Source organism: Belonocnema kinseyi, chromosome 4 (genome assembly GCF_010883055.1).
Source record: "Belonocnema kinseyi isolate 2016_QV_RU_SX_M_011 chromosome 4, B_treatae_v1, whole genome shotgun sequence".
NCBI classification, from domain to species: domain Eukaryota; kingdom Metazoa; phylum Arthropoda; class Insecta; order Hymenoptera; family Cynipidae; genus Belonocnema; species Belonocnema kinseyi.
The window spans coordinates 76,758,904-76,773,623 of record NC_046660.1 but is presented as its reverse complement, the minus strand read 5'-3'; the positions used below and the strand labels follow the sequence as shown (position 1 = coordinate 76,773,623).

The 14,720-nt window shown below is 29.4% G+C and overlaps 1 protein-coding gene across 5 annotated transcripts in view; it reads left to right on the top strand.

Moving 5' to 3' along the window:
* The window catches only part of LOC117171266 (RUN and FYVE domain-containing protein 2-like), a 63,629-nt gene that overhangs the window by 25,219 nt on the left and 23,690 nt on the right, over nucleotides 1–14,720 (top strand). For 4 of the 5 annotated variants that reach the window (XM_033358397.1, XM_033358398.1, XM_033358400.1 and 1 more), the window contains 2 exons: nucleotides 5,505–5,602; nucleotides 11,596–11,812. In XM_033358397.1, the coding sequence (XP_033214288.1) occupies nucleotides 5,505–5,602; nucleotides 11,596–11,812 (315 nt within the window). Of the gene's footprint in view, nucleotides 1–2,195; nucleotides 2,546–5,488; nucleotides 5,603–11,595; nucleotides 11,813–14,720 lie in introns of all 5 variants that reach the window. The other variant, XM_033358401.1, reaches the window with a different exon arrangement.

Below are 14,720 nucleotides of genomic sequence, written 5' to 3'. Positions count from 1 at the left end.
TTTTTTTAATTTCTTGGAATTTTTTAATATTCTAAAACATTGATAATTCTTAAAAATCGATGAAATACGTTGAAAAATTAAGAAATATTTTAAAATATTTTTTGAAATTCTTCAAAACCCCTAAATTCTTGTGCAGGGTGTCCAGCGTCCTTGAAAATACTAAAAACCTAGAATTTTACTTGATTTTTTTTAAACCTTGAAATCCTGGAAATCTCCTTGATTTTTTCACGGAAACCTTGAATTACATTTTTTTAATCTTTTAAAACAGTTCATTTATTGAAATGCAAAAAGTAATTTAAATATTTTAGTCTATTATGAAAGAAACATTTGCTTTAGCAGAAGTCTTGCTACTGAATTGTTTCAAAGATTTAAAAAAGGCGTGTAGACCAGATTTCAAAGATTTCGAACATTTCCAATGATTTAAAAATATTCAAAAGATTTCAAAGATTTGAAAAAGGTTATATTAAACCAGATCTCTAGGATTTCAAAAGATTTTAAACAGATTGCAAATATTCTCGATTTCAAATAAATACAAATTATTTTAAAAAGAATTCACAAAGAATTCAAAGAATTCAAAAGAATACAAGAAATCCAAAGAAAAATTTGAAATATTTTAAACGATTTCAAATATTTCAATTATTTCATACGAATGCCAAAGGTTTTACATGTATTTTAAAAATGCTTAACTATTTTAAAAGTTTAAATAAATTTGAGAAGATTTTAAAAGATTCTAATGATTTAAGACGAACACAACATATTTCACAAATAAAGATTAAAGAAAGCTTTCACAAATATTTTAAAGATTTCATAAAATTAAAAAAATGGACATAAAAAGATTCTAAAACATTCCATGAAAATTTCAATATTTTTAATACTTTCAGAGATTTCAACGAATGCACAAAGATTTCAAAAGTTTTCACAAAAATTTCAAAGACTTGTGTTCTCAAAAAAGTAAGAATTAGTTTATTTATGGTTCTGCTTTCATTAAAAATTGTTGGTCAATCAAGCATAAAATGGCTACTTTTTTACACCTGTAACAAACGCTTATTACGTTATTTTGTTTCAGAGATACACCTCTAATTTTGTTTAAAAAAATGATACTCTTCGAAATCCTTTGAAATATTTGAGGTTTTATGAAATACTTTGGACTCCAGAGAAGTTCATTGAAATCCCTTAAAATTACTCAAACACAACGAATTCATATTTAAAAAAACATGAAATCCGTTGAAATTTCTTAAATCTTTTTTCTCACCCGAGAAACTTAAAAAATGTACAATGATTTTGTGGGTAATAGTAATTTTAAAAATTGTGAAAACTTTGCCTTTATGGATATTTTTTCAGATAATGATGGAACAAAAATCCAAATTCTAATCTAATTATACTGATATCAAATACTTATAAGCTTATTACAATTTTGTATGGTCAAATTATTAAACTTTAACATTATATATTATAATTTTGGTTACATCGATTTCCTATGGGAATGACTTGGTAAAAATATTACGTAGCGGGATCGATTTACCCCCAACCTCTTTCCGATTGTAAAATTTTGCCGAACCACCTCCCCCAAAAAGCTTTTCCGTAATTAATGGATAGCCCCTAAGAAGAGTGTTCATTCAGGAACGAAATTGTATTCGGTTTTTGGAATTCGAAAATAGAATTCTCTGATAGATAGTTACTATCCAAGATGCCGTTAGTCCATGTGTACATTGTCATAGTCATTCAGTTTAATTTTTTTCAGATAGTCTGTTATGATTTAATAAATTTAAATAATTACAGCGAAACCCCGTTTAAGTTTACGCGCGGATAAGTTCACTCTCGTTTAAGTTCACGCGTTGTTTTTCGTTTAGGTTTACTTTCACCTCCCCAACAAGTTCTCAGTGCTCCGCCCATTCAAACTTCCCATATATATGTCAACCAATCGCATCCGCATATGGAAGGGCTCGAGTCTCGTGGTGAGAACGAAGGTTCCCGAGTAAACCCAAGTGAGATGTTTTCGGTTCGGAGGAGTAAACTTAAATGGGGTTTCGGTGTATAATGTAATCCCAGTTGAAGTTTGAAAGGTTTCCTTGAAATAGATTTCCAATCCCTTCCAGGACCCAACAGAATTTGGTAAATGTTTTATAATTAAGAAATTATAACATGTTTTTGACTGACTTGTTGAACTTTGATTATTCACACATCTACACTTGTAGGAGTGTGAGTTCGAGTTGACACAAAAGGGAGAGATGGTGAGCCGCCTCCATGCAAAAACAAATCAAATTGGAAAGCTTTTGAACAACCTCGATAAATACAACAGATTAATGAAGGATGGAGAAATGCGCAGTCCTACGACTCCAAATGGCACGAAATCGATTTTGAACAAATCTAGTCCCACCTCTCCAAAAGAATCTTTAATAGATAAAATTCCCGAATTCCGATCGAGTAATCAGACAAATCGACGAAGCATTTGTTTTTCAAGTGAAGAGCAGTCCTCGACTTCTGGTGAAAACCCGAAGGAAGAAGTTGCTCAGGGCGGCGAGAATAATTCAGAAACGACCGATTAGTTTTTTCAAATTTGAGCTCTGTTTCTAACTTTCTACGTGTATCTATATTTTGTGATTTGTATCAACCCTCATTTTTGAACAAGGTGAAATGCGAAATTGTTGATTGTTTGGGTCTACTTGTGATATGTTGTATAAAGATTCTCGCAATGTTAAGGACTGTATTTATTAATGTATATATATTATCTCATATGATTTGCAATGCAATTTTGCCTTGTTTAATGATGGTGGCTGATGAAAAAAATTATTATTTTCGTACACCTTGCTTTGATTTGATGAGTGAGATTTTCCAGTGTTGGCTGGATGCCAGGAAGTATTGTTTTCGCTACGAAACAAATTTTATTGTATCGTACCTCAGCTGCTTCTTCGTTTGAGGACTACTTCATTAGCATATACTGTTCGCGAAATCTCCTTTGCTTCCTTATTCAAGGACCACTTTATCAAAGTATGCTATTCGTAATCTATTCCAGGCTTTCGGTGACAAAGGCATAGTTTTATCAAGAAATTCTAGCAGAATTAGTATGCGATTTTAAAATTGATTAATTAAAATAAAACGGAAATGTAGTTAAATAAAAAAGAAAACATGGTACACAGGGTAGTGGCTTAACCGGGAAATGACTAGGAATTTTATTGACCAGGAAAAAATCGAAAAATGACCGCAAATTGAATTCAAAAACCGGGAATTTACTTCTGATCCTAACAAACTTTAGGCTTTCATTCTACTTTATCTACAGTTGCAGGGCTCATGAGTTAAAATAATGATCGGTAAATAAATAATTGGTCAAAGAAATATAATTTCACTTGGAACACGGGATTTTCGACGTGCAAAGGGAATTTTTTTAAAGCATTAATACTGGGATTTAGAAGAAAGAAGTTCGAAAAAGCCGATCCAACTCAAAATTCGACAAAATTTAAAAGTTCCTTCTGCCAAATTTTAGAAGAAGAGCGTACTTCTAGTAGTTTTTAGAGCAAAACTAGTATTTCAAAGAAGAAATAATTCTGAATTATAATATAATTTTTTTTTACTTTTTTTTTGGGAACATACTTTGTTACTTGAAAATTCAACTGCGTTTAAAAGATAAACTCTTATTAAAAATTGATGTTGTTTTTGGGAGATTCGTCAGTTTAATAAAAAAATTTATCTCTTTTTAAAATGTAACTACTTTCTTGAAAATAAATTTTTGAACTAAAAATTTAACTATTCCAGTGAAAAATTAAACAATTTTCTGAAACTACGATATTTTTTGCGAAGAATTAGATTTTGAAGGGAAAATGTATCTATTCTATTTTTGGTTAAAATTTTATCTTATTTGGATGAAAATTAAACTATTTTCTTAAAAATGGATATTTTTTATTTAAAAATGTAACTATTTTTTTGAAAATTCATGTTAAAACTTGAAGTTAAACTTTTCAACTGAAAATTTAACCCTTCTATTCTGGGTAGAAAAATGACCTTTTCTAGTTCACAATGTAACAATTTAGATGTAAATTTGTCTTTTTAAATTGAAAATTCATTTATTCCTTTGAAAATTCACGTATGTTTCTAAAAGTCGACTTTTTCGTATAACATCCACTTTTTTTTGTTATAAGAGATTTTTTTGTTTGAAATTTAAACTTGTTGTTTAAAATTTATCTTTTGGGTATAAAATGTAAGTATTCCAGTTAAATATTAGTCATTTTAGTTGAAAATTCGTCTTTTAGGTTGAAAATAAATTTCCTTGGTGGAAAAATAGACTTTTTTCTTGAAAATTATTTTTTTTTCAAATGAAGATTCATCATTTTTAATCAAAATAGATTTTCTTGGTTGAAAAATGAGCTATTCAGATAAAAAATTGTTTTTTATTTGAATAAAAACGAATTTTTTATCGAAAATTGTACTTTTTTCCTGAAAATATGATTTTTTTTGTTAAATATTAAAATTTTATCGGAAAATTGAACTATTCTATTTTGGATTCAAATTTTATCTTTTTTAGATGAAAATTTAATCATTTGGTGAAAAAGTGATATTATTTTTATTTCAAACTTAAAATGTTTTTTGTTGTTGTTTAAAAATTCATTTAATTTGTAGAAATTTAATTTCATTGGTTGAAAAATCATCTTTTTTGTGGGTATCAAATGCTACTATTGCAGTTGAAGATTAATTATTTTATTAAAAAAAATTATCAGTTTGGTTGAAAGTCTTTTCTCCAACTGAAAATTTGACCGTTCCAATTTAGTTGAAAATTGACCTTTCCCAGTATTTTGTTTAAAAACCTACTTTTTTTTTGGTGGAAAATCGACTTTTTTTGGTAGAAATTAATTTTTTTTCTTTGAAATTTATTCTCATCGTTTAAAAATTATTTTGTTGTTGAAAATTCAAATATTTTGTTAAAATCTATGTATTTTGTTGAAAAATTGTTTTTTTTTTCTTTTGTAGAAAATTAATCTTCTTCTTCTTTAAAAATAACTTCTTTTTGATCAAAAATTTAATTATTTCTGTTAAATATTCATAATTTAATTTAAAAATTCATTTATTTTGCAATTTTTTGCTTTTTTTTGTGTATTCAAGGACGTTTAGAATGAACGTCATGACGTAAAATAAATTTATTCGTTTTCCGAAAAATATGAATATGTTCCTATTAGTTGACCAGGAAAATAAACAAAATTTTACCGGGTAAACCGGAAAATGACCGGTAATTTGAAATCGTCCGCGGAATCGCCACCCTGAACAATAATTTCTTCTTTATTCTGCATTTATTTGATAAGATGCATTTTAATGCCTTTGTCTCTTTGAAGTGCCTGATTTGATTGCCTAGGCGAAAGTCAATATACAATGTTGCCTACGATGTAATTAAATTTATGCTAAATGCACAATTTCACAATATGTCTGATTAATCTTTATGGACGTGTACAAATTGTGATACATATTAGGGCATTACGAAAACATCTTTTTCATTTTTATTTAGCAAACGTTGCTTTCAGGAGTGCGAGAGCTCGCTTAGGCATAAAACAGAACTGATAGCTAAGCTGGAGGCTAAGACATTTTCCATGACTGATACCATCAACAGAATGGATCAAAAGTACGTTTTTTTATTTTTTTGCCTCATTAAAATATTTTTTACAGAGCACAGTTTTTTAACATGATTTTGCAGTACGAAAAAGTCTTGGCGAATACGAAAAAGCGAAAAAGTTATTTGAAAACGATGCAAAAGTGAAATTTGACTGGTCCCTAAAAATTTGTTCCTCTAGTCATAGAAACCTTATGGTCATATTTAAGAATTGCGTTTGCAAAATCAGTTAGGAAATGTACAATATTTTAAAGAAAAAATGGTCTTTTCAGATATTCGAAGATGTTCTTCTTTTTTAACAAAAATAATCTGCCGAAAATAAGTTTACTTATCCAGATTGTAATTTTTTAAATGTTTATTGAGCTCGTGTAATGTAAAAATATGTAACGGGAATCAATTTAATACAGAATTTCGGAATAAAAGTACTGTCGCAGATAGAAGACAACCTTACATTTTAGATCACTGTGCGTTGAGCAAAATTTGTGCAAAAATAAATCAAGATGAAGATTGCTTGTACCAGGATATGATTGAATAAATTCATGATATAAAAAATTGGATAATTTTTTATTTTAAACAAGGTTAGACTTAAGAAACTGGTTTAAGTCCTTTATTTCAGGATTATCACTGACCGGAAAAACCGGGAATTATCCTGAAATTTTGAGCTGCGTTAAACAGTCGGAAAATGGTTGTGAACTTGGTTGAAAACTGAATAATTATCAGATTTGGTTTTAATTTTTCAATAAATATTCAATATTGATAACCATCTCCTTTAAAATATGTAAGACCGATTGTTATTTAAGAATTTATATTTAATTTTTCATTAAAAAATTAATGTTGTTTTTATACGTTATATTTGCAAATGTAAATCTTGTGTTGATGCATCGTTTAGATGCTAAATTCATTTTCATATTTGAGAACTGAAACTTCTTTTTAAATATTTGAACTGTATTGATTGCATAGTTCATCTCAGTTTATATAATTAATTACTAATAATTATAAATTTTTAGTTAGAAAACTCAACTTTTCGGTTGAAAATTGGTCATTTTAGATTGAAAATTTATTTATACAAAGGTAATCTTTTTTGGAGGAAAATTTACCATATAGTTCATTCTTTTTAATTGAAAAGTTTACTATCATAAGTTTAATCTAGAATAAATATCTTTTGGTTGAAAATGAAATTATTATGTGAAAAGTAATCATTTTTTTATTTGAAAAGTTTATGATTATACACTGGGTTCATAAGTCATCTCTTTAGTTCAAAATTCTACTATTCGTTGAAAAAATATTTTTTTGTATACATTTTCAACTATTTTATTAAAGTAATATTTTTTTATGAAAAATGTAACGTTTTTGTTGAAAATTCGTCTGTTGCGATATAAAATTTATCGTTTTGCGTTAAAAATTCATCTTTTGGTGAAAAAGTAATCTTGTTTAGTTGGAAATTCAACTATTTCATTAAAAATCCATTTGTCTTGTTTAAAAATTGAGTTTTTGAAATTTTTTTTGGAGATTTAAAAGTCAAATTCTGTCTGTTAAAAAAGTAATCTTTTTTGTGGAAAATATTTTATGTTTAAAAGCTAATTTTTTCAATTGAAAATTCCACTATCATTTTTTTAATCTAGAATAAATCTCTTCCGATGAAAAATTGTAATAATTGATTGAAAATTGAATTACTTTCTAAAAAGTCATCCTTTTTTTAAATGGAAGTTAATGATTTTTTTAGAAGCCTGTGATTATATGCTGGGTTCATAAATCATTACTTTTAGTTCAAAATTCGACTATTTGGTCGAAAATGTTTGTTTTTTGAATATTAAACTATTTTAAAAGCAATATTGTTTTATAGAAAATTTAACAATTTTGTTGAAAATTTGTCTATTTGTATATAAAATGTATCGTTTTGAATAAAAAATTCATCTTTGGGTAAAACAGTAATCTCTTTAGTAGAAAATTCAACTTTGTTGAAAATTCATTTTTCTTTGTCAAAAATTAAGTTTTTAAATGGGGGGGGGGGGATTTATAAATCAAATTCTATCGAGAACATTTTCCTTTTTAGTTCAAAAACTGCATATTTCTGTTAGAAATAGATTCTTTTGGACTGGAAATTTAATTATTTGGTAAAAAGTTATCTTTTTTAATTTGAAAGTTAATGGTTTTATATGAAAAGTATATGAGTAAATGCTGGGTTCATAAATTATCTCTTTTATTTTAAAATTCTACTATTTGGTCGATAATACTGTTTTTTTGTTGTTGAAAACTTAACTATTTTGTTAAAGTCATTTTTGTTTCGATATTTAACTGTTTGGTTAAAAATCTGGTTAGATATAAAATTGATTGTTTTGTTTTTTGCATTAAATATTTATCTTTTGTTCAAAACGTCATCTTTTTTAGTTGAAAATTCTACTATTTTGTTAAAAATTCATTTTTCATGGTTAGAAATTAAGTTTGTTGTCGAAATTTTTGTTGGAGATTTAAAAGTCAAATTCTGTCTACAACGTTTGAATTTTTAGCCAGAAAACTTAAATTTTCTATTGAAAATATGTTCTTTTGAATTGAAAATTTATGTCTTTGTAGAAAAGTTATCTTTTTTGTTAAAAAATTCATCTTTCATGGTTGAAAATGAATTCTTTTTAATCGAAAATTCTACTATCACATTTTTAATTTAGAAAAAATCTATTTTGGTTGAAAATGGAATTATTCTGTAACAATTTATCCTTCTATTTGAAAAGTCATTTGAAGTTATTTGAAAATCTTTTTTTTGTTGTTGAAAATTGAACTATTTTGTTAAAAAGTCATTTTTTATCGAAAATTTAACTCTTTGTTGAAGATTCATTTTTTAAAATATAAAATTGATCGTTTTGCATTACAAATTTATCTTGTGGTAAAAACGTAATTTTTAGTTACAAATTCAACTATTTTGGTATATATTCATTTTTCTCGGTAGAAAATTAATTTATAGAATTGTTTGAGGGAGGGATTTAAAAGTGAAATTCTGTGTACAACATTTGACTTTTTAGCCAAAAAACTTAACTTGTCTGTTATAAACAGGTTCTTTTGGATTGAAAATTTATTTATTTGTTAAAAAAGCAATGTGTTTCGTGGAAAATTCATCTTTTATGGTCAAAAGTTAATTCTTTTAATTGAAAAGTCTACTATCATATTTTTCATCTAGAATAAATATCTTTTGGTTAACCATTGTACTACTTGGTTGAAGATTGAATTATTTTTAAAAAATTCAACTATTTTCTTAGAAAGTAATCCTTTTTTGTTTGAAAGTTAATTTTTTTAATTCAAAAAGTCTACTGTTATATTTAAGGATCATAATTCATCTTTGTTGTATAAACATTATATAATTTTTGGTTGCAAAACTTTATAATTTTCTTGAAAATTCCACTATTTTGTTAAAAAGTCATATTTTGTGATCCGAAATTGAACTGTTCTGTTGAAAATTCGTCTTTATGGGTTCAAAATTCATCTTTTTTTGTTGAAAATGAAATATATTCCAAATTGAAAACTTAGGGAGTATGGTACTGACATTAAAGTTATTTAAAACAGTTTATTCCCCTATTTTATTGAAAAATGACCGTGTTTCTCCTGTTTTGAGAGCAGCTTGAGCTGTGTAATCAGAAATAAATAATAACAAAATAAATATAAAAATAAAAAATGGAATCAGTATTGAATAATAATTATTATAAACGCTTAAAAATCAAGGGCGAAAATGTTAATTTCTGACTAAGAAAACAGAGAAATAGTCTGGAATTTTATTTACGCTTGAGTGGAAAGATTTAGTGTTCATTTATTTATTTTTAAAACATTTAAGTAAGAACATCATAGAAATATATGTTTATTTATTTTTAATTTGTTTTTAGGCGAAAATATATCAAGTTTATTTATTAATAATTCTTATCTTTTTACATCTTATTAAAATTATCTGTTCTTTTTTCTGCAAATAATTTTTTTTGCTTTTGATATATTAATATTAATGAACTTCTGGGCTCATAAATTCAAGGTAAGTTATATTTAAAATAATTATTTCATTAAGAAGAAAGTCTTAATGAATTTTCTGTTAACCTAAAAATTTGGAAATCAGTTAAATGATTAATTAAACCTAAAATACTTTCTTTTTCACATCTTTAATGAGCTGCGACTTTTTTATTGGTTGTTGAATAGATTAAATTTTCAAACAAATTATATGAATCAATGGAATATTTTAAACTTATAGTCAAGGTACAGATCAATCTTTGTTACTTGCGTAATTAAAATCTGATAATTTATAAGAACTTTGTAAATTCGCATGAGTAACGACTATACCAATGGTAATTTTGTCTGGCAGAAATTCGTATTCGATTTACGAAAGGTTCATTAAGGGGGTAGTCAGGTTTCAATGACCTTTTTATCAACAACGGTTTTTTGTTATTTATTTTTATTTAACGTTTACAACTTTTTAGTATGTCGTAAGGCATGTTATTAACTAACGGAAAAAAATTTATTTTTTATTTTTCATCAATATTCGGCCAATTTCTGGGCGATCTGATGACGCCATGTTGAAAAACAGTCGCCATGATTTTTCAACTTTGCGTCATCTGAAACACAAAAACCAAAATTTTTTGTAAAGAGCACATAAATGGCTATAGCATAAACCTCAATGATGAAAAAATATTAATTAATAAACAAATTGTGAAAGTTTTGGTGATTTTTCGTTTTTTTCTTGCTTTTTTTAAAGCACTAACCCCCCAAAAAACGTGTTTCGAGATAAACGCGTTTGAAGTTTGAAGTACGAAAAATTGTGCGTTCCGACCGCTCGAGGCCTTTCGAAGCAATTCATTTTTTGGCCACTTCTGATAGGCTCTGAGGTCAAAAAGGGTTTCTACCTTATTTCTAAGGATACATAGGGACTGAAAAAGAAAAAGAATCGATTTTTTCAAAATTTCGAACCTGGCTACCCCCTTAAGGAAGATGTTCAAAATATGGAAATTGATTCTGCCTTTTTTCAAGTTCCGTCACATATTTATAAATAGAATGGACGAGATCCTTCTGTTATTTTTCTTTAATTAGTATTAATCTTATTATCAGAAAAATTAAAAATTTAATACGGTTCAAAATGATAAAGTTGTAACCTTCTTTTAAATTAGAACACGATTGAGTAACTCTCTATTTCTGTTGCAAATACAATTTTTTTTAAACTAGATAATTTATCAAATATGCAAAATGGTAATCATATCAAAAGAAAAAAGAGAGCGATTACTCGAAGACATACATACATAATTAAATAGGGAAATAAGCAAAAAGTGGTTTAGACAATTTAAATATAATATTTTGCTAAGCGTCATGGAGAATCTGGTCAATATTTCCTTTTTTAATCATTAAGTAATGCAGTATGGAAATAAAGTACTCAGATGTTTACCTCACGTCTGGTTTTATCTATGCAGGCACTTTTATCAGAATTGAATACAAATAAATTCCACTTAAATTAATCTAATTAATTAAGTAAATTAAGGTTAGAAAATGGTATATAGGAAATTTTTAAGCAGATACTCTAGGGGTTTGAAGTGGATTTAAGTAAATGAGCAACTCTGTATTCTGCAACTCGCCTGTTCACGAATACGGAAGTAGGCGGCCAATTCTCTGATAAGGTAAAAGGAGGATTCTGTACATTCAAAGGATCAATTTATAAAATAAGAAAAAATCCACGAATTCTTCGACAATTGGGTAAAATTCATGGGGACAGATAAAATGATACAAGAAAGAATAAATGTTCATGTATAAATAGAGGAAGTGATTTCAGTTGTCTAATGAGAATCAATATTTCATCATTTGCAAAAATTAAATTGAGCTTATATCGCTTTTTCGTGTTTCGCCAAGGGATTGAATATTCATGTACTAACTAATAATCTAGCTTTAATTCAGATCTATATAATTCATGTAACAACGGTCCCGTATATGGACAAACAAAAAACTGTTACGTTTGATAGGCATTTGATTTACAAAAATTAATTGATTTTAATCAGGTTCAAGGAGATAGAAAATTCCAGAACAGGATACGAGGAAAAGGCGAGGAATTTGGGCGCAGAAGCTGCAGCGAAGGACGCATGGGCCAACGGAATTGAAAGGGAGTTGAAAGTAGAGCGAGAATGGCGAACATCTCTTCAAGAGGCTTCCATTTCTAACATTGAAAAGATCTCCCATCTTCATCAAGAAGTTGACCAACTGAAATCTGTTTCCGAGGCAAGTTTTAAATTAAAAAGTTAATAAAAATGTTCAAAAAAACAATAACAAAAGGCTTTACAAAAAAAGTAGATGAATTAGGTGCCGTGTTCCTATAAGAAAAAGGGTTTTGTAGCCTACTAAGACGTTGATTAAGTTCAAATTTCCCTCTTCTCTACTTCCCCTCCTTTCCTCTACTTCCCACCCTTCTAAACTCACTTCTCGTACCCCGCAACTCCACCATTCTTAATTTTCCTACTTACTCTCTTTCTACCCACTCTACCCTTTCTACCCTCTCAACTCTCCCTTTTTTACTTCTCAGCCCTCTAACCTTTCCTTGAAACCCCTCTATACTTCCCTTACTTATCCCCTCCTGGATTTTTCTACTTCCCCCTGCCAACATCCCTTCCCAACTTCTGCACCCCCCTATTCCCCATCTTCACTTTCCATACTGCCGCTCTCTACCCTCTCATCCCTTTGTTCCTTACTTCTCAATTATTTCCCCTCACTTGCTTCCCCGAGTATCCCTCTCCCTATTTCTTCTTTCCTCACTTTTCTACTCCCCCTCTCAAGCATCCCTTCCTACTTTCCATGTCCATTATCCCTTCCCTACATTTCCATCACTCAATTTCCCACCCTTTACTTCCCCATTTTCATTTCCCATACTGTCCCTCCCCTTACTTCTCCGCCTCTAACTTTTCATACTTCCCCTCTCAACCCTCCTTTCTTATTTTTGCACTCTTTCTTCACCCCACCCCTTGCATACCCTACTATCTATCGCGTTACTTTTCTTTTTTTAATTCCTGTTTCCACCACACCTTGCCTACTTCTTCACCCCTGCTTCCCCATCCTCACTTTTCCTCCTTACCCTCTTTACTCTGTCTACCTTTTCAAACGTCTCTTCTATTCCCTCGCAACTACTACTATCCCTTGCCTCCTTTATCTTTCTTTAATTTTCCTACTGCCTCTGCCCGACATCGATGTCCTACTTCTCAAACCCTCAATTTTCCACTCTTTACTTCCGCATATTCACTTTTCATACAACTACTCTCTACCCTCTCAACCGCCCCTTTCTTATTTCTACACTGTTGTTTCGCACACCTAAAACATCCTACTATCATTTCTCCTACTTTCCCATCCCTTACTTCCCCTGCTTCCAGTGCACATCATACTTTTCTTACCTCCCGTATCCTCTGCCCTCTCCGAACTTTTCCACCCCCTACTTCCCCTCTCTATCCTATCAACCCTCCCTTCCACACTTATTTACCCACCCTCTCCCTTTCTTGCAACCTCTACTATCCCTCCCTTTTAGTTTCCCTCTACTCACTTTTGCTACTTACCCTGTCCTGATGTGCACTTGTAATCTCGTTTGCTATATAACGGTCCACAAAATGAGTTGGCGTAAATTTATAAATTGTATTTTGTAAGTATTGAGTAGGTAAACAATAATAAGGAATTAAAGTTAGGCAATACATAAAATGGTTAACATTTGAGCAAAGAATATGTTTTATTGCAAATTTTTAATAATGGCTAACAATTAAAATATTTTATGTTCCAAATGAAGCTAATGAGTAACGTCTAATTGAATATATGAATTAGTAGACAGCTAAATATAATAAACGACATGGTTCATCTAGTTAAGTACAGAAATAAAATTTTTAATTTAAATAAAACAATTTACTTAAATCAGATTAAGTCATAAATAAATTACGAGTATAATTATATTTTAAAAATCCAATGAATTTTTACCATTTCCTGAGTAATTGTGTTTTTTAACAAAACAGAAAAACATTTTAACTAACGTAGATAATTACACAGCCACACAAAAAAAACAAGTGTGCGGATCTGGTAACAAGACACACGTATTCCTATGGATTTTGGAGCGCTGAATTCAAATTCGGTATAAAAAATCACCCGTCACGTCATCGTTGAGCCATAATCTCAAAAAATGACGAAAAATCATGCACTGAGGCAAATAAATTTCAAAATAATGCCAGTGATGCAAATTTCCACTTCAAAAACATGTCGACAACTGTGAAGGATCAACTCTTGCCTGACATCAACTTATTTAACATAACTTTACCCAACAGAACCTGACCTCACCTAACCAGAATTAACTGACATTTATTGAACTACACGTAAAGCTCTGGAAACATATTTTCCCAGTAGCAAATGGGTGCTACATCGAATGCGTCAACTCGAGCCTAACCTAGAAATAAATCTAACCTAGCCTAACCTCACCTAACCTCACGAAACACAATTAAACGGATTGAGTTGTCCCGTTGTGTTTGCGGTACCGTTTCATTCAGCTTAGGCTTAACCTACATAGAGGTTTAACCTATCCTAACCTAAGAAAACCTGACCTAACCTAACCGATTACGCTGGCAACCCTGTTCTTGTGGACTTTCATATTTTGACATTAATAGCAGTAAATGAGTAATGTGCGTCTAAATTTTTAACCACCTGTAGTACAATGAAATGAATTTTATTGTGTTACAACGGGAAGACTTAAGTTAATTTGTGTTGCGTTAAGCAAAATTTCGTTAGGTTCTGTTAAATTAGATTCATTTGTAGGTTAAGATCGAGTTAATTTATTAAATATAGCACACATTTAAGACTGAGAACCGTACGCTTACATAGCTACATACGTGGTTGAATTTCATTCGGCTAGGTTAGGTCAGGTTTTGTTAGGTTAGGATAGGTTAAAACTCTATGTAGGTTAAGCCGAAGCTGAATGAAACGGTACTGTAAACACAACGGGACACCACAATGAGTTTAATTATATTACGTGAGGTTAAGTTAGGTTAGGTTAGGTTAGGTTTTTTATGTTAGGATAGGTTTGACCTCTTTGCAGGTTAAGCCCAAGCTAATTCAAACGGTACCGCAAACACAACGGGACAACACAATCAGTTTAATTGTGTTTCGTGAG